Raw genomic sequence first — 20806 nt, 5'->3', positions numbered from 1 at the left:
CGATACACCCACATTTGTAATTGTTGATTTTCTAACAACAAAAGCGGTAACAATCACCAGCTTGCGGAAATTCTGACATTTTCTAACGTTAAACAAATCGTACTCATTTCTTAATGTGTGATTGGAGTGATCTCATTTGCTGAACAGCCATCATTTTATAGTACTCAATAAGCAAGTACAGTAGACACGAATACATGTTTACTGGAATACAGTAATGCCCTCAACACCACAGATCTTTCTTGGTATTATTTCAAACCCACAATACAGTGGTGCGCCCCCCTGCCCATGTGGTAGTCTTTTTCTGCTAACTGGTCCAACTTGCATGAATCTAGGGTGCCTCAAGCCTTGCATCGCCAAGCTGTGCATATGAGTTTCTCCGCCTCCCTAGTCCTCATTCTGGTTTACACAGATGTGGGCCTTCTCTGTGGAAAAAGGCCCTACTTGACAAAGGTCTGCGTTCGCATATTCAATTGCCTTCTGACATTGCGCTTTTTCTGCAAGGGTGTGGAACCCTCACCTGGGCAGAAATGCTCCAAGCTACTACAACTATATATAATCTCCTGCGCTCAGGTTGGTGACATTTGAGACACTGCAATGGATTGTTTTGGCGGCAGAGATGTTGAGGGGGAATAATGATGGAAGGAGGGTGGGCCTGGCCAATCCCTGCTGTTTCTGCTGTCACTGCTAAACTCCTATTCAGAAGAATAGAAACTCGGCCATCAGCCCGTAGGTGTGCAAAATCGGAAACAGCAGGGGTCAGGAGCAAACCCCTACTCTTCTATACACATCCCCTGAAAAAACCCATACTAAAAAGAAGCTGCAACCTAAATTATCTGTTTGTGATTTGTTGCTAAGCACCTCGCTGGATCTCCCACACAATTCGTTGTGGTCCTCTCCGAAGTAATGTCGCTGATCTTCCAGCAACCTATGAACATCTGTGTTACATTTCATCATTTGCAAGAATGGTACACCGAGAGCTGGGCGTGCATCTACTCTACATTATTCAGCTATAATAAATGGGATAGTGCATTTGATGCACAAGTTTGTTGCAATAATTAATTTGTGCATGGGAATGTTGGGCGGGGGGTCTTCTGAAGACAATTTAGTGAAAAAGAGCAATATGTGGATAGTGTATGTTTGAATATTTGTGCAACCCCCACAATCTAATTTCACTTATTGTATAATGCATCATCTATCAAGCTAGAGCTGCTTGAGAATATTATGTTTCAGTTGAAAATTCTTCTTTTCCCGCGGCTAACCTGTGATTGGCTTATTTCACCTTTACACTGTAATACAGATCCTGTAGTCATATGAGTTATACGCCGTCTGGATTTGATTTTCACTAGTGAAGAGCGTACTTGTGTAGACTGCGCTATACATATGCCCAATAACATAACATAACATAACACAGACGCTGAATGGGTGGGCCCGGATGGGAGTTGTTTCACAAATTTGGAATGCTTCCTTCACATAGGCTCTTATACATTGAAAACAAGGTAATTACAATGGGCACTCAGTTAACACATAAGAATCCCATAGGAAGGGTCGACCGGTTTCAGTGGTCTTTAGGTTACTTTTGACACTTTCTTCGGGACCCGCGGTCCCTTATCTGTAATTCCATAAAACCAATGGTCAAAAGGTTTCAAGCCTCAATTCTTGTAAAACAATTTCTCTTTGATTCCTCTTATTTTCATTTTACATTTGGACACCTGTAAAGGGAGACAACAAACACATATGCCAAGGCTTAGTGACTTGTAATAATGTTCGTTGGGCAAATTCTTATCATTTATTTTAGTCCATGCCCAACAATATTGTTTGGTGGCTCAAATTAAGTACAAGGAAAAAGAAGGGATCACCTTAACTTTATCATTGCCGATCTGTTGCGTGTTACATTAAGGATTACCCCGCTGCTCTGGCCCCTTGTGAGCCCATTTTAGGTGGAAACAGGTAAGTCAACAGCCCAGAAGCGTTGCATTTTGTTCTTTAAAAAACATTACTAACAGTGTTCCCTCTATTATTTCTGTGACTGAGAATGTAATATTCACAGAAAAGAAGTAAAAATACAGTGAGTTGACTAATTCACAAGTCATCGATTCAAAAAACTAAACAAAGTCGTCTCCCAGCTGTTTCAACAAATCAGGAGGAAAAAGAAAGTTCCCTTATTGTGGAAAAAGGCTGTGATAGGGCCAATCTTCAAGAAGGGCGATAGAATGAATCCGCACTAACACCCTTTTGACATCCTGGGAAAACTTTCTGCTGCTCTGAAAATGGACCATCTATCGAAATGGGCAAATGAAGTGTTAGTCTTGGACCTCCGTCAGATGGGTTTTGTTAAGGGTGTAGGAACCTCCCCCAATCTTTTCCTGCTGAATCTTTTGAAAATGCAGGCTAAAAAGGCAAAAACTAAAATCTACATAGCCTTCATGGACGTACAGCAGGCGTTTGATGGTATTAGCAGGGAAAGATTGTGGAAAAAACTGGAGGGGTTGCGGTGCCCCACCCATTTGCTACTATAAAGGAATTATATTCCGGAACATCTATACAGGTCCGATTGAAGATGCAGGGGCAGTTGTCTGAAGAAATCAAGACATACCGAGGGCTCAAGAAGGGATGACCCCTAGTGCAAACCCTGTTGGACCTGTATTTGTCAGACTTAGCAGAACATCAGGCTCAAGTCATAGCCCTCCCTCCTAAAATTAATGGAACCCCAGTACCCTTGGTCCTATATGCTGATGACTTGATCTTAATTGACAAAACACCTATAGGCTTGCAAAGAAGACTTACGTGCCTACAAACTTTCATCAGGAGCAATGATTTGAGAATCAACACAAAAAAATCAAAAGTGATGATTCTAAATGCCGGTAGAGGGACCAAAAAGCTTACATTTAAATGGAGAATTGGGACAGAGTGTTTAGAGAGACTAGAGAGCATCATGTATGTGTAAATAGGAGCATGATTGAGGCCCCATGGGGTTTGGGCTTGAGAATAAAAGCCGAAAACTTGGCTGTCCAGCATCTGGCACTGCATAACAAATATGGGAGATTCTCAATGGTTCCCATTTTGACCTTTAATGCCATTAAAGTAATTCTGATCTTGTAATACGTAGCAGAGTTTGGACTAAATCTCCCTTGGCAAATTTGCGAAACTTTAGAGGGAATTTTCTGGAAGAAGGTTTTGCGACTTCCAAAGGGGCTTCCCATGGCTCTGATTAGATTTGAACTAGGGCTACAATCACTTTATTCAATAAGCCTCTGGAAGTCGATAACTCTATTCTGAAAATCCCTCATCGCCAATTCCTCTCCGCCTTTGAACATTCTAGAATCGCTTCCAGATAAATGCCTAATGTGGCCTTTGGACTATTGGAAGGAGATGTGCTAAATGTCTAACAAATCTGAATGTGACATTAGAAGACCTAATTGTCAATTCAATGGGAGTAAAAGCTTTATTGTATTGAGATGACTGGATATTAACCCAAGACAAAAGGAACTCGAATAGACCAATGAGGGACTATAATGGAAAATGTAGAGCCCTGAGATCAATCCAGAAATACATGTTAACAGTTTTGTGTAGAAAGCATATAGATCAATTTATGAGAATATGCCTAAACCGCTACCTAACTAAGGAGATGCTGGGAGCTGGAAGGCAAATTGAGAAATCTGAAATGTCTTGTAGATTCTGTGTTCAAAAAGACTTTATAGAGACCCCGAAGCACATAATAGTTTATTGTAGTGGTTTGACGGCCCAGAGAACTCTACACTTGGGAAGATTTATAAAGAGAGTGGCGTCATTGTCGGCAAAGGACTCGTGGAACAAATTAATATGGGGAGAAAATCCATCACTTATCTTTGCATTAGTAAAATTCACCAATAACGTTTTTGATATCGAAATGAAATGACGATAATGATAAAATGTAAGAACTAGGTAAATCCTGGATAGGATTTTGAGATCCTTGAGAAATATATGGAATGGTGGAGGGATAAAGAAGGGATGCAACTGGCCGTGGAGGGGTACTGGATAATGTCCTTTGTCTGTGCAACGTTGAAACAAATATTGGATTTTTAACTATCTTATTTTAAATGTGATGTAGTGACAACTTGTTTTTAAGGAATTGGCAACATATATGGAAATGAAATAAGATAACATTGTTAAAGGTTTAAAATAAAACCAATAATAAAAAATAATTCAACAAAGATAAAGTTAAGGTGGGCAACAAGGATGTTTCAGACAATATTGCAGATACGAGTTTATTGGAGATAATGAGTCTAAATAACAATGATATATCTGATAATATGTGGGATCTGTCTGAAGCAATAACAGCCAGAGCAACTGACTGTAGTCCACAAGCACTTCTTTCATTGTTGACAGACCCCTAGAGACAGGCAACGAGTATCAACTGGTTGGGAGTTCAGACTGTCTCTTGCTCTCCTCAGATTTTTATCTGCAATTGAATTAGTAACATTGTGATAAATATGGCAAGAAACAAAAAGAACTCTTTCATAGAAATATGCACTTTATATGTTTTCTAGGCAAGCACTATGCACTTTCAGCATAATTTGCACACTGTATGCTGTCAAATTTTGCTTTTTGGGCTGAATTGTAATTGTCCTTTCATTACTTGTGTGTTAAATGATAGTTTTATATATTTTATTTAATTTATTCATAATGTGATACAGTTTATAAATACATTTTACACATGATTACAATATAAATTAGAAGAAAAAAGTAGATACTTATACAATTAAAAGACATCTCATTCCTACATACTTCCTAGTTAAAGTGTCATCAAATGCAGTCATGGAAAAAATGCTTGCAACACTAAAACAAAATGATAACATCTTTTCCACTTCTCTGGATGTTATTTTTAGCATTCATCAAAGTACAGTATGCCTACAAGGTTAGCACATCTCACATCTAACATTGCTTCACCAGAACTACATTTATTAAAGTAATCTTATAAACGAAGCTTAAATCCATATTTCTATCCTGAGCTGACCTAGTGCCCAGGAATTAGTGGGACTTTCTGCATTGATTTTACAGATACTAGAACTGTCAATTGGTCTAAGATTGAAATACTCAGGAGGTTTTCAATTTTGAACCAGACAGTAAACATAGAAATTAATACATTGACGCTTTGGGAGTTAATACAACAAGACCAAAACATGGATTCTCTAATAGACTCCCGGTCATGTACATATGTATTTATGATGAAATGTGTTTTTATGATAATTTTATTTACTAATGAATTTTATTTAATTGATGTTCTGTTGCTGGATATCTGTTTGTTTGGTGCAAAGGTTTCAATGAAAATGAATAAAGCACATAATAAAAAAGATTCTAGATGCAATTGTTAACATAATTTGTAAAACCTAAAAAAGTATTTTCGGATGGAAATTGTCAGTCATTTTCACACAGAGGTGGCAGCTTTAAAATGCGAATATGTTGGTTATACCTAATAATTTACAATGGAGAGTCATGTTTCTGTTAGTGTCACTGAGGCAAGTCATATGCATTTCACTTTTCAGTGATTTCAAAAGTAGTACGAAAAGTGAAATAACAGAACTACAGCACAGGCAATACCACCACCTCATACCCCCTGCCCCCCAACCCCCTGGTAATCACACTTTCTAGTCCAATCCTCTTTCACTTCGTTCTGTATCAATCTTTATTGCAAGAACCACTTCCCCTTGTTGGAAAAGATGCTCTAAAACCACAATTTTGCCTCTCTTTGAAGAAACACTTCACAAACATGTCTGGGTATTGTTGAAACCTACCACAGCTGGAAGAACAGATGCAATGCCAGGGGGCAGAAATTATGGTTCAGATAATATTTGCCTGTTTGTAATTCATAGAATCCTGACTCTCTGTCGTACATTACTATGAATAATCAACATACTATGGCATGGCTAGAGACTTTGTATTATGCAAGTTCAAAGTTGATCAAAAACCTTGCTTGAAACATGCATCACAGGTTTATAATAGCAGTTGTGAAAACTATGTTCATTAGACCAATCTGCCGACCCAAGAATGCCCTCCAGCCTGGCACTAGACCAAAAGGATTTGGTGGCCATGAACACTCTAGAAACCCCAAGCAAGGAAACATCAATGCCAGTTTGCAACATAATACAACGGATCCAACCTGCCAAGGTGGGAGGAGAAACAGGATCAAAAGATCTATGAACGGACAAGAAAAACTGCAGTACAATACTTGCAAGTACAGAGGCATCTCACAACAAAGGCGAGGAAAGTTATGAAAGTAGTGGAAGTCAGTGATCTTACCACTAATTTTAGCCCTACTACGGATGCAGAAAAAACCTTCAGAGTACAATAAATGACCTAATATGTCCAATGCCCAAACATATGCCAACCTCCTAAAGGAAACCCATCACATAATCATCCCTGTTTTAGCTGAAAGAATGTGCATAGTAATATCATTATATGACCAATCACTGAACAAGGGCAATGAATCTGAAAATTGTTGAATCCTTCTGTGCGTAGGACGATCTTGAGAGAGAGTTAGACAGGTGCTCATCTGGGAGGACTGAGCTCAATGTAAAGTGGTGAAAGTACTGATGTACCACCTTAACTCCAAACAGGTTAGGGCCTACATTTTCCCTGATCTTTGGTCTTTGCGAAGGCCCCTACTTTAGGGCTGATATTGATCAGAGTGCTCTTGCCCATTTCATGCTAGGTAGAGGCCGTAGAGTGTCCCAGAAATCCCAAATCCCATTGATCACAGCTAATCATTTCTTCTGGGTCTAAAGCATGCCCTGTGAACGTCATCTCCTCCACAAGGGCAAGAATCTAACCCAAGGGACACATAGTTTTAAGCACTGTCTGTCTTTTGTAATGACCCTGTTATACCTCTTAAAAGATACTGCATTATTGTGCTCTATAGATTGGGTGGATGAGAACTTCCCAGGGAGAGAGGGGCTAGGGCACTCTGCCTTCATCTTAATACCAGCTGACGGATCCAAATAATCCTACATCTCATCCCCTTTCCTCCATACTTGTGGAACATTCCGTCCTTCGGGATGGGACAGGAGCATTTTTGTCAAAAAGCATAACATTTTTATTTTTGTCCTTCTTTTATTTTAACGCTGGGCCACTGCACATGGCCATAACCCTGCCCTCCTGAGCTACGCCCCGCGCATCGCTGTTCAGTCCTTTAATCTGCGCAGTCGGGCCAGACACACTGGCATATACAGGATTTTTTTCTTTTATTCCCTTTGTCCTTCCTTCCTGTTCCGGTTCCACGGTCATCATGTCCTTCGTCTTTGCCAGAGTGTCTGGGATTCATGTCCTGTTCATCCTGCGAACGCCATTTCGCGAGGGCAGAGCCCCACTCTCTTTGCCTGGAGTGCCTATGCCTGGAACACCGTTGGGACTGTGCTTATATTGTGACTCCCTTTCCGTCCGGGCACTCCAGCATCATCTTGTCCGGTGGGAGGAGTTGTTTCAATGCGTTCCTCCACCACATTTGCAGCTCTTCATCGATGAAAAAAAGAAACACCCAGTGAGTTCTTTCCTTTTTAGGGCCCCCCGGCCCGGGGACTCCTTCCTGGGGTCTTTCAGGACCAGGAGGGGCTCAAGTAGCTCTTCTACCAGGGGTATCTCTGAGGTGTCCCGCAAGGGGCCTAATAGGCGGACCAGAGCTTCCTCTGAGGGTCCCCACAGTGGGCCTGCCAAAACCAGACATTCTTCCGAGGTTCCCCGTTTGGGAGCTAAAGTTAAGCCCAGTTCTTCTGTAGCTCTGGGTACCAGGGTTTTCCCTGAGGTCTCCGTTTCTGGAGCTTCCCACACGAGCCTCGGCTCGAGGCCCCTCTTGAGGGAGATAAACATACCGGGTTCCATCCAGAGGTTCCCCTTCCTGGGGCTAAATCCAGTGCCGGCAGAATTGAGGAATCCTCTTCGAGGGTCCTGACGGTGAGGTACATCCCTCAACCTTCCCACGTTCAGGGGTGTGGTGGTACCAGCTCTGTCGAGGGGGCAAAGGCGGTCACGCACCACAGGCCTTTGAGTACCGGCTCTGCCGAGGTTCCTTCACTGGAGGCTAATTCTGGGGCAGTCCCTAAGGTGTCCAGTAAACACCATAGATCTGCCAGTACCGGCTCCACCGAGGGTCCTTGTTTCAAGACTAAAATGTCACATAAGACTCCTGACTCCCCTGAGCAGACCATTGCCTCACTTTCTCCTGTGACGTAGTTCACCTCAGGTGTCGACAAAATGGTGGCCCAACCTCTGCGGAGGTCCTTCCTGGCAACCATCTTCATTGCATTCATAGGAGTATGCCCCTTCCGAGCAGCTTCTGCCCACTCCAGCACCTAGACCTTCGTCCGAGGATGCGTTTTTTGGGAAATTTCAGACGCTCATGCATTCTGATCCCATGAAGGCGTACTTTAAGTATCTGATTAGGGAAATGTATCCTTGACCTCCTGTACCGCCTCCTGCTTCGACAGATCCTATGCAGGCCCTGGTGGTTCTACCTACTCTACCTCTTCCTGCAGGAACTCCTCCACCACTTCCTCCCCTGCCTCCGCTTTACCCAATAGAAAAGACGTTGGGTGCTCTGCCAAGCAACACTTTAAGCCCTGAGGCGCCATGTGCAGCGGATCAGCCTTCTGCTCCCGCTTCTCTGGATGAGGACCAGGTGGACCAGGACAGTGATGAGCCACCCGCTCTATTAGACCGGGTGCTGGACATGATGGCCCTGCTTGCCATTCCAGTACCTGAGGCCGCTGCTCCGCAGGAGGGGGTGCTTTCTGGAGCCTGTACTCTATCGCCTCAAGAGCGCACCGGCCTGTTCCTCCAGAAGGACGTCTTGGCTGAGGCCTGCGAGGTCTGGGAAAAACCTCATTCCGGGCAGCATCTCAATAAGAGGATTGACGCTCGATCCAAGCTTCATACCTCAGAGGACATATCTTTTTCGGCTTCCATCGTTGACAGTGGTGGCAGCAGCCACCCTCCAATCCAAGCAGGCCTCTACCTCCGCCACTGTAGCAGCCCAATCCTCTCTAAGGAGGACAAGCTTCTTGACGCCATTGGCAAGAAAGTAATTTCCTATTCGGCGATCCAACCTCGTCAGGCTAACACTGAGTTTATCCTGGCAGACCTTCCTTTTGATGGCAAGGAATTGTTCCATTCCTCCGCAGATGAGGAACTCACGAAGACTAAGGCAAGCACTTTAACAGCCAAGTCTTTATCAGTCCTGGCGAAAACTCCAGCTAAGGCTCCTTATACACAGAGGTCAGGGTCCCAAACTCGGTCCTTCTCTGAATTCAGGGGTTTTCAGGCTCACCGTGCATGCCGATCTGACGTGGCTGTTTTTTCTCTCAGCCATCAGCCTCCTCTCCAGGGACCGGTAGTCTCCCTGCCAACAAATCATCCAAATTATATTTTAGTCGGTCACACGAGACTCCAGTGGGAGGACAAATTTTGTCTCACCTGGAGGCGTGGCAGACCATCACTGAAGACTGATGGGTTTTGTCAATCACTCAGGCGGGCTTCCGCTTGCCCCCCCCTACCTCACCCTTCAACCCTCCCTTCCAGCAGATTGGGTCGCCCTCCCTCAGAGCTGAGGTACAGAAACATCTAGACCTCAGAGTGGTGGAGTCTTTTCCCCTCAGGGAGCAAGGGGAGGGCTACTACTCCTGTCTGTTCACAGTGCCCAAACCCAACCAGGCTGGCCTGCGCACTATCCTCGATCTTTCCCAGTTCAATCTTGCTCTTCCACAAGAGAAATTCAAGATGATCATGCCTTACCTGATAAAGTCCTCTCTCCAGAAGTGCGACTGGCTCAGTGTGGTAGACCTCCAGGATGCATACATGCTCATTCTGATTTGGAGCCCGCATCGAAAATATCTGGAGTTCTCAGTGGGAGCGGACACTTCTAGTTTCGTGTACCCCCTTTTGGTCTCAGCTCGGCGCTGCCTGTCTTTACAAAGATGATGTCGGTCATCGCAGCTTTCCTCAGATTGCAGGGGATTCATGCATATCCATACTTAGATTATTGGCTCCTGCGCAGTTCCATGCAATAGACGGCCTTGACCAATCTTAAGTCTCTCCTTCAGCACCTGTTCCATCTTGGGCTGTCAGTGAATTAGCGGAAATCGTCCCAAGACTGGATTTTCCTTAGTTTCTGTTGGAACACAGTCAGTATCAAGGTGTTCCTAACAGCAGACAGGATTGCAGATCTATCTACCATGTGTCAGCTCTTCCTCCAGTCCTCGCACATGACAGCCCGGTGGTTCCAAAGACTTCTGGGTTTCATGGCCTCTTGCGTACTAGCTCTACCTCCACCTCTTGCTCGTCTGAAGATGAGGCACACTCAGCTAGCTCTCCGGAGCTGCTGGTCTCAGGCATCAGACCCGGATTCCAAGATAATTCCAGTTCCATCATGCTTGACACAATGGTGGTCCTCGACCAACAAACTTTCAGTGAGGGCCTCTTTCCAGGAGCCCTGCCCACAAGTGACACTTACTACAGACTCCTCCCTCCTGGAGTGGGGATCAACGCTGCGTTACTTTGAGGTTTTCGAACTGTGGACACCTCAGGACAGGCAGTTTCATATCAATTACCTGCAACTTCTGGCTGTGTTCCTGGCGCTCAAAGCTTTTCAGCTGTCTATCAACAACAGGGTAGTCCGTATTCGCACAGGCGATTCTGTGGCGATATTTTACATCAACAAGCAGGGCGGCACCAAGTCACTTCTCCTTGTGGATCTTGCCATACAAATTCGGGACTGGGCCATCCAGCACAAGGTCTGGCTCCAGGCTGTCTGTACACATCCCGGGTCACATCAATGTGACTTCAGATTCACTCAGTCGTCAGCCAGTTATGATTGAGAAATGAACAGAGGTATCCTCTCCAACTCCATCAATGGGGCACTCCAGAGGCGGACCTCTTTGCAACTTCTACAAACAGGAAACTTCCTCTTTATGCATCCAGGGACGGGCTTGGAGCGTCCTCCTTGGGAGACGCCCTCGGGATTCCGTGGGACAACATGAATGCTTACACCTTCCCTCCATTGCCACTGATTCACCGGTCACTCTGCAAGCTCAGGGCTACATCAAACTGCACTCTCCTGTTCATAGCTTCTTGGTGGCCAGCCATATTCTGGTTTTCGGAACTACAGCATCTGCCGATTCTTCTTCCGATCAGATTGCTGCTGATACCTGACGTTCTTCACCAGAGCGATCACCAGCTGTGGCACCCCTCCCCTTAATTGTTCAGCTTGGCGGCCTGTTGTCTGAGTTCAGATCTTTAGCGCAGTTCAATCTGTTCAAAGACAATATGCGCATTATCCAAGCAGCCTGCAACCTTCTACGAGGGCCCAATATAGGAGCAAATAGCTCCGCTTTTGCCACTAGTGCTTAGCTAAACATCTCCATCTCAGGCATGCTACGGTCGACACCGTTCAATCCTTTGTGTCTCACCTGGCAACTTCTGGCATTCATGTTCTGTCTTGCAGGACTTATTTATCCGCCATTGCGGCCTACCTGTCCACGGACAGCTGTTCCTTTTCATTGACTAATCCAGTCATCAAAGGGCATTTTGCGGACTTCTTAATCTTTTCCTGCCGGTGCAGACTCCTCATCTCAAGTGGGATTTAAATGTGGTCCACACCGCTTTATGCCATAAGCCGTTTGAACCCATGGCCACTACTGATGATCTTAAGTACCTTTCCTGGAAGGTTGCTTTTCTGAAAGCAATAACATCTGCAAGGAGAGTAAGCAAACTACAAGCGCTTTCTGTGGTACATCCATTCCTCACTTTCTACAAGGATAAAGTTGTACTTCGCACTCATCCTTTCTTCCTTCCTTCCGAAGGTGGTTACTGACTTTCATTTCAACCAATCTATACCCTTACCAGTCTTCTTCTCGAACCCGGCATCTGATGCTGGGAGATTTCTACACAATTTGGATGTCAGGCGAGCCCTGAAGTTTTACCCCGATAGAACGAGTGAACTCAGGAGCTCTTCACAACTCTTTGTTACATTCTATGACCCTAAAGGGAAACTTGCTTCAAAAGCATCCATTTCCCACTGGATTGCCTCATGTATTTCAGAGGCCTGTACTATACAAGGCCTTCAACCACCAAAGGGCATCCATGCACATCCATTCTGTGGCAAAGCGGCTGCTGTTGCCTTTCAAAAGTATGTTCCTTGGCAGTCCATCGCCAAGGTGGCTACGTGGGCCTCCCCATTGGCTTTCTGCAAGCATTACTGCTTAGACCTGAGCTCCAGGGCTGATGCCCAATTTGGCCAGGCTGTCGTCAAAAACTTATTTCAGTGAAGGGATTTTCCATCCATCCGTACTACCTGTGCTTGGGAATCTCCCACAAGTATGGAAGAAAGGGGATGGGCTTTAGGAGCATAACAAAGTTACTCACCGTAGTCCCCTTTCCTCCATACGCCCGCCGTCCCCTCTAAAAAGTATCTTCTATTGTTGCTTACATAGTCTCAGACCTGGCGATAGAAAAGGACTGAAGGGCGATGCGCTGGCGGGGCTCAGGAGGGCGGGGTTATGGCCATGTGCGGTGGCCCTGCGTTAATATAAAAGAAGGACAAAAATAAAATGTTTGCTGCTTTTTGACAAAAGTGCTCCGGTCCCGTCCCGAAGTAGAATGTCGCACAAGTATGGAGGAAAGGGGACTATGGATTAGGACTAGGAGTAAGATAGTCACTATGGTGAGTAACTTTGTTATTATTGTGAGAAAATGTGCTGGCTTATGTCCCCAAAGTGGGAAAGGGTCCACATTCACTGGAGGTAGGATGTGTAATGGACTTGGGGCAGAACATGGTATTCCCCACCGAATCCTGTAAACCTGAAGGTCCAACTACAGGATCAAGCAAGGGATCTACATCCACTGGGAGAGGATTCACATCCTTGTCATCCCCTGAAAACAAAGGTGTAGAGTTCATAGCTGGTTCTCATTATTCTGGCTTGCTTGCCTTCCTATGTCCCCTCCTTGAATCCTGATGACCTGAGGAGCACTCGAAGAAAGTCCATCATGGATGGTCCCAGGGCAGTGCTGTAATGCAGCGGTAATGGTATTACCACCACATTTTACTTGCACCGCCCAACTCATAATGATTCTCAATAAGCCAAATTCGACCTGTCAAGCCTCTCCACCAGAAGTATGTGTTTCTACCCAGCACTGTTCATTGGGCTGGATTTTCCCTGATCTGGGAGTCATTTGCACTTGTGATGCTGGAAATGCCTTTTGGAGGGACAGGGCCTCCTAGATCTTGTCCTCCCACTTCTCTGTGTGTGTTTTCTATATGTTTTCTGCCACTGAGGGCCAGCCTGGACTCGTGGCAGTGCAGCTCTTCATGTTCTCCTTTTGGTGAACAACACCCATGGGATACTCTTATGGCACCCATTGGTGGGGTACACACTTATATTCCTTGTGTTTATTTATGGGCTCCTGTGTTGCCCACAGAGCAGGGTATGGGCTGGTGGCAGCTACATGCCAGTGTGTTCCATTTTGGGACACCATACCCTGCCATAGGAATCAATGGATTCCTGGACAGAGGCAAGATGGCCACTGTAGCCTCTTGGTTTCTATTGCCTTTACACCTTGATTCCCAAAGTCCTGGGACACCCTGGCTCTGTCGCTTTCTCCCTGACTGGCTCTTGGGTGGAAACACCATAAATGGCTCTGGGGCTGCCTCCTGTCAGACTGACTGGAGCCGTCCCTGGGACTGTGTGTTGTGGGTACACCCTTGGGGTGTGACCTGTATGAATGGAGTACGATGTCAACTCACATTCTGTGTTGTGGGTATCTGGTTTTGGTTGTGTGACACAATGCATGGGCCAGCCCTGACTGAAACTGGAGTGAATGCAGTGTAGTGCTCTGAAAAGCTGGGTGCTTACTCCAATCCACATTCTGTGTTATGGGTGTCTGGTTTGGGTGAATGCCTGTGAGCCAGAGTGGCTGCCCGCCTGCATGAATGCACTTGTGTATGATTGGCCAACTAAGCCTAGCTGAGCCTGAGTGATTGGGGAACAAATATATATATAACTATTGACATCTAATTCACCAATTTGTTCTGAAGCTGAAACCTGAAGCTTAGACCCTGGGTCCAGTCAGAGGAAGGAGTCTGCAGCTGTATTTCTTCATGGAATACAAAGATTGCTGAGCTGAGCTAAGGACGGAATCAAGAGAGGACCTGGATAGGCAACCTCTTTCCGAGCTACGAGGGACCATTGTGCACCTTCTACTTTTCATCAGAAGTACCCCGGAAGCCAGCCCTGTGTGCCTGCCATCCAGAGAAAGGGTCTTCATGAGTCCAGAAGAGAAGTGCTTGGACATCTTGATGCGAAGAAGTACATTTGTGTCACCCAGGGTCCGGAGGAGTGTTTGTGACCGCTGAAAGCCAGATTTATATGTATCCCCCAGAAAAAGGGGGTACCCTGGCAGAGTGCTGCTTGACACCTGTAGCTGCAAAAGTTCCATCCGATCAAAGAATCTTTCAAGGGACATCCATGACATGACAGCTGACCACTGTTTCCTGCCGAAGAAGATCCCAGTTCGCTGTGTGCAGAGGAAAGTCCTCTGGTGGTTTTTCTGTTACCAAAAACTGAAGATGTCCCCAAGGGTCAATCCTTGGTGAGGGTCTGTAGTACAGTACAGTGGTCGAGTACAGGTCACCAGAAACCCTACGGAGATTCTTGCTGCGGCCGCAGCACCAAAGAACCAAAAGACAGTCAATCGCAAAATCCTGAAACCCGACACATACTTCTGCCACTGCACCCATCATCACTGAAAGGCATCCCCTGTTTCAGCCAGGCCTTCGCACAGTGCACAGCAAGTTTCACCTTTGTGGGACATCCACAGCTGGAGTAACGACCCACCAACGGAGACCACTGTGAAGACCGAAAGTGCTGCCTTTCCGACATTGTCTGGTTCCTCCTTTTCTCTTGGCCTCGGTATTTCAGTTACTCCCCTTGCTAATGGGGTCCATCCTCAAGGGTTCCCATTGAACAAAGCCAAGAAACTCCACCACTTCGCTTGCCAAGGCACCAAAGGTACTGTGACGAGGAAGAGCATCTTCTAACCTCAGGAATCATCCAGTGGTCCCAGTTTTGTCTTGGATCCTGTTCTCCTGCAGCATCTGCGGTACTTTGGGGGGTAGTGGAACCTGTGGGAGTAAAGCAGAACATTATTGAACATTTATGGATTGAGCTGTAATAGACAAGATAAGGTACACCCTAACGTTCCCTTTACAGGTTGCTCAGGGGGGGGGATCCTCACACACTATCACTATTTGAGTCTAGAGTATACTGCCTATATTCTGAAACTAATCTGTCTTTCCTCCTTAATCTTTGCAGTTACCCATTACTTAGCAATTCACATGCTTTTTAAAGACTGTCAGCGGTTGGTGTATTTCTTATGAATCTGAGCATTGTTTGGTACCACATATAGTATATATCATATTGTCATTATGTATTTGAATAGTGTAACCAAAGTACAAAGTGTTATTATGTATATGTATATATTTAACTGAACCTTATTTTATGTAAAGAAGCTGTTATCACCTAACATAGCGTGTGGGCATTCCTTTGTGGGGGGTTGGGGACTGGCTGTACTTTATTTATTTATTTATTTTTTAATTTTATTTGTAACAATTGTAAAATTCCAAATGATCAACTCTTTACAGATAATCACAAGAAAAAGGGCAAGCAAATTAAATTGATCTGATAAATAGATTACATTTCAGTCAACCGATCACATTGAATGGAGCAGAAATAACTTTGTTCAAGTTATTCGCTAAGAAATCACTCACAGCACATGTAAGAGTCACACTTGTGCCAGACAGCACCCAAAACCACCATTTAGCGATATCGCCATGTGCAGGAGCAAATTTCCCAAGATAATGAGATCTAGACAGCGTTAATTTTTGACATTCTGTAATCAGGTGTTTCAATTATTCGATTGAATTTCCACAAAACCTGTAATGATTGTCAATGATGTTTGCATCACGTCTGAACCATAGGATCTCTTTTGTTCTGTATATATTCAGCCGAAATCTTAGGAATTGGTTACAATGTTTTCTTGATGGAAATTTTTGAAGGTATTTAGGTAGCTGATCTAAGCTATTTACTGCAAATCCCAAGTCAATTGATGATTTCAATAGATTCATTTTTTCTCAATTTTGAATCCAATTTGCAATTTGTGGCGTTAATAGGAGTGTTTCCCATTTTATGTCTGCATAGTCAAGTATCAATTTTAATCTGGTTGCCCATATCAATAAGATGCCGTGATGTTGGTTTGATATAACAGATGATAAGATATGGTATGCGGGACCCGAATCTTCCAAAGACATCTTCCGTAGCACAGCCAAGGATTTCCATACAACTATATTATACATGGATTCAATCCCAAGCTCATGTCTTATGGAGATCATTGAGACATTCGTAGGCAGTTTTAAAATTTGTCTCCAAAATAACCCCTCAAGAGAAGACCAGAATTTGTGACTTAGTTTCCAGCCAGCCTCGGCACCAAATGTGATTGACAGGATCACTTTTTGAGTATAGAAAGTTACAACTGGTTTCAATGTAAATTTACTGTATTCTGCATGTAACTTTGCCCCTTGAAATGTGAATGTTACCATTCGTTGTTTCAGGTCGTTCATCCATTCGTATTCTCTAATTGAGGTACTGAACTGGATGCCTAGGTATCGCACCACTGGAACAAGCATGATTTGTGAGTCAGTAAGTTTTCATCTGAATGTTTTGATTATTTTCTTCGATGATCCCCCAATTGCCATGATCTTGGTCTTTTCTGCATTAATTTCCAAAGCGTTGTCATTGAGATATCTTTCTAATAGCGCTAATAAAAGTCTTTGAAGACCGATTGGAGTTGAATCCACTAGAACGATATCATCGGCATAAATGGTCCAACTGATGGGCTGACCATTTATTTTTTGGGGGAAACAACGAACTTGTTGAAATGCTTCTGCGATGTCGGATATGAAGAGTTTTAAAAGAAGGGCAGCCAAGGGGCACCCCTGTTTGACTCTTGTTTGTCATTATTTCCTCAGTGAGATCACCAGCTTCATTTATCAACACTCTGATGGAGGTTTTGTTATGTAGTGCCATTATTCGCTTTAGTAGATACAGAGGACAAGACCATTTCTTCAATTTAGCCCATAATTTGTGCCGATTGAGAGTGTCAAACGCTTCATATCAATGAACGCAACAAACAGGTTTTTCCCCTGTTTAAGCACTTCCAATTTTAAGTTGAGTATTATCAGGTTCATTTCCTTCCGTGCCCACACCTTTGGTGAATCCGGTCTGGCGTACATCAAAACGACCTGAAACCAATGCCCACTTCACAAGTTTTTGCTGCAGAAAAGGTGTAAAATCTTACCCATAATGTCAAGAAGGGCAATGGGACGGTAGTTTGCTGGATCGTCCCGAATGCCCTTCTTGAAAATGGGAACTATGATGGCAGAGTTCCATGATTGTGGGAGCAACTGAGTGGTTGCTATCAGTTGAAACAAGTGTTCAATAAATGCTGCCCAATGTTCGTTATTTGTTTTTAACATCACATTTGTGAGGCCATCAGGTCCAGCGGCTCGTGAGTTTTTAAGATGTTTAATTGCTGTTGTGATATCATCTTTAGACTCAATTACGTCCGAAGAATTTACCAATAAGGGAGTTTCATCACTTTGTTCGATTTCGTTAGTATTGAAGACCTTATCAAAATGTTTTTGCCAACTCACTTTTGATATGCCATTATGAAACTTTGCATTCTGGAATACAGACTTGTTATTTATTATATTCCAAAGATCTTTTGTCTGATGGCCTATGATCATCTTTAGAATTCGCTCATCACGCTCTTGGTCTCTTATGATTCGAAAACTCTTCAGCTAATTTCGGTATTTCATTTTACGATGTTTCATTAGAACGGTCTTATTTGGATCGTTAGTATTGAAGACCTTATCAAAATGTTTTTGCCAACTCACTTTTGATATGCCATTATGAAACTTTGCGTTCTGGAATACAGACTTGTTATTTATTATATTCCAAAGATCTTTTGTCTGATGGCCTATGATCATCTTTAGAATTCGCTCATCACGCTCTTGGTCTCTTATGATTCCAAAACTCTTCAGCTAATTTCGGTATCTCATTTTACGATGTTTCATTAGAACGGTCTTATTTGGATCTGATCCTTTTTTCAATTTTCTGAGATCTTTCTGCAATTGTTTTTTTTTTTTTGAGATACCAGCGTACTGAATTCATATTTCTTTACATAGATGCAACTATTTGAAAGGTTGGACTTTGTTCGGAATTGCAACAGCAGTGATGTATAATTTCATTTGTCTTTTACAGGGACTACATCTGAAGACATATTTTTCATCAGAATATTAATTTGACGAATATTCATTTTGAGTCTATTGCCTCTTTGATGTATTTCCAAAGGCTGACTGAATTTTACATCAGATGTATTTGATGGCGCTGTCCAGGTTAATTCTAGCGGATTGTGGTCACTGTGAGCTGAATCCAAACTCCTCATGCAGACAATCTCATTTCCCAGTGAATTTGAGGTCCAGATGTAATCAATTATTTTCTTACAGTGGTCACGGTGCTATGTATAATTTGGGGGAATATCTCCCTTTGTTTGACCATTGAGCATCCAACAGTTTCTGGCTGTCATTGCTGTTTGAAATTGATAGCCTCTACATGACACAGTATTTTGATGGTTAGGCTTTATTAAATTCTTAAGATCGTCAAACCAACTAAAATTCCAATCGCCGCACAGAATCACATTTAAATCTATGTAGATTTCCATACTGGCATCGATCAGTTTTGTTATAGATGGTATGAAACGAGTAGAGGAGATCATTGCTGTATTCCAATACGTATTAAGTATTAGCAAATGTTTAATTTGTTCCCCAAGGCCATTTTTACTCTGTAGCACTGTTCCTTGAACAAAGAGGTTTGGTGAAAAAGACTGCATAATCTCCCAGCCTTTTGCGTTATTTATCATAGTCAACAGACCAGAATAGGGTCGACCGAATTGTTTTTTCCGGCTGGGTTCAGTAGCATAGAGTAGCCATCTCTAAGTGGCGCTTCCCGCAACCACGTCTCCTGAAGGCACACTGCAAAGTTGTTTGTCATGGAAATTTCAGAGTTCTGGAACAAATGTCGAAAGCCTCTGGTGTTCCATGATATCAACACATTTTCAGCCTCCCGACTGATTTGCGATAGTTAGGCTCTTCGAGGATGGTAATTTAGGTCAAATTTTGAGAGAGGATTTTGAGCGGAAGGTTGTGGATTTCTTCCACTTGCCACTCCTTTTATATTAAATTGTTTCCTTAGAGCTTCACGTCTTTGCTCGTGTGTGAATTCAGTGTCATCTGACACTCTCTCATCGACTGTTTCTTTTGTTATTTTGGCTTCTAATTTTAAATCGAAGCTATATGACAGCAGTTCAGCTTTGGCCATAATTAGTGTATTCTCGATGGCTTGTGAGTTGATGTGTAAGTATACCTTGTCGAGTGAGTCTTCCGAGATATATTCAACGATTGCTATATCGTTAGAGTTTATCGTTCTTAACGAGGGAAAATTGTGTAGACGGCACATCACGTTTCTGTGATTTAAATTCACCTCGTTCTCATCTGGAAAAATATTCTGAAGCCGGAACTTCCAGTCTGTTTGATCTTTCTTCTGCTTCGGGATTGGCAACTCTTTTTCTTTAGTTAGATTTTGATTGTGCCATTGTGCAGACGTCACCTTCGGGTTTAGCTTTGTCGAGATCTCTCTTGTTTTTTGGTCAACAGCCCTGTCAATTTTCTGTTTCTGGCTTATGTTTTTCCCAAAGGAACCGCTTGGAACCAGACAGTTTGCTACATCATTGTTTAAACCATCTTTTACTTTAATTGGGGGCTGGATTTTCTTAGTTGTAGGTCGGGTATTTGTAGCTGAAGGCCGTGATGTATCTTGATCCGGGGAAAGAGAAGTCACTTTGTCCGACTCAACTGAATATGTAGATAGATCACACAGATCCGTGACACTTAGATCACGACTGTCGGAACTGGAATCTGAATCTAGTCGTCTTCTTTTATTTCGATTAGTTTTTTCAGCCACAGTTGGATTAACAATGGCGTTTAATGGTGGCTCAACTGGTGGCACGTTTCCGCATCTACCAGACTGAGAATTCTGTGGACATCGAGAAAAAAGACCAAGCTTTTGTGGAGTCGAGAGATTTCTGACAAATTGCTTAGTTTTCAGTCTGCTTTTACTCACATTAGATTTGTTCTTGGGCGAATTCTTTTTCTTGGTTGATTTTTTTGTGATCTTTTCACCTGTTGTTGCCCTTTTATTTGGTTCAAGAGTTTTTGCAGAACCTCGTAAAAATTCCATAGGTGTTACATTTTTCTTTCAAGGAAGGTGCATCAAAACTATTCAATTTTTCTTTCAAAGGGGCTGCATCTGGTACATTGTTATTTGTTGGTAGACCGAAGGTCAGAGATTGAATTTCTGACAGTTGTAGCTCCTCAGAGGTCTCCTTTGGAATTGTTACGGCCTTTGGGTCAAATAAAGCCATTGACACACCAATTGGCTCAATCATTTGGCAAGCTCCTTCATTCTTATCAAGGATGGTATTTTTCTTGATTTTATTTTTTATACAAGTCTCCACTAAGTTTTTCCTCGTGTTTGAGCTTCTACTCACTGAATGCAGAAGTTTTCTCACTTCTTGCTCATGATCGCCAAACACCGATCTCACTTGCTCTGAATGCCGAATCCATTTCAGTGTTTCAAGGATGGCTTCCATTAAGTCTGTTTTGTTGGTGTTG

The 20806-nt window shown here is 43.4% G+C and overlaps 1 protein-coding gene across 1 annotated transcript in view; it reads left to right on the top strand.

The window, feature by feature from the left end:
- The window catches only part of LOC138568797 (transmembrane protein 104-like), a 640667-nt gene extending 622316 nt beyond the window's left edge, over positions 1-18351 (top strand). The window contains exon 8 of the mRNA XM_069646572.1: positions 18339-18351. Coding sequence (XP_069502673.1) covers positions 18339-18351 — 13 coding nt within the window. The remainder of the gene's footprint in view (positions 1-18338) is intronic.
- Positions 18352-20806: the final 2455 nt, after the last annotated feature.

Source organism: Ambystoma mexicanum, chromosome 2q, assembly GCF_040938575.1.
Source record: "Ambystoma mexicanum isolate Mex_15411 chromosome 2q, UKY_AmexF1_1, whole genome shotgun sequence".
Lineage (NCBI taxonomy): Eukaryota > Metazoa > Chordata > Amphibia > Caudata > Ambystomatidae > Ambystoma > Ambystoma mexicanum.
This window is presented reverse-complemented; position numbering and strand designations above follow the sequence as displayed.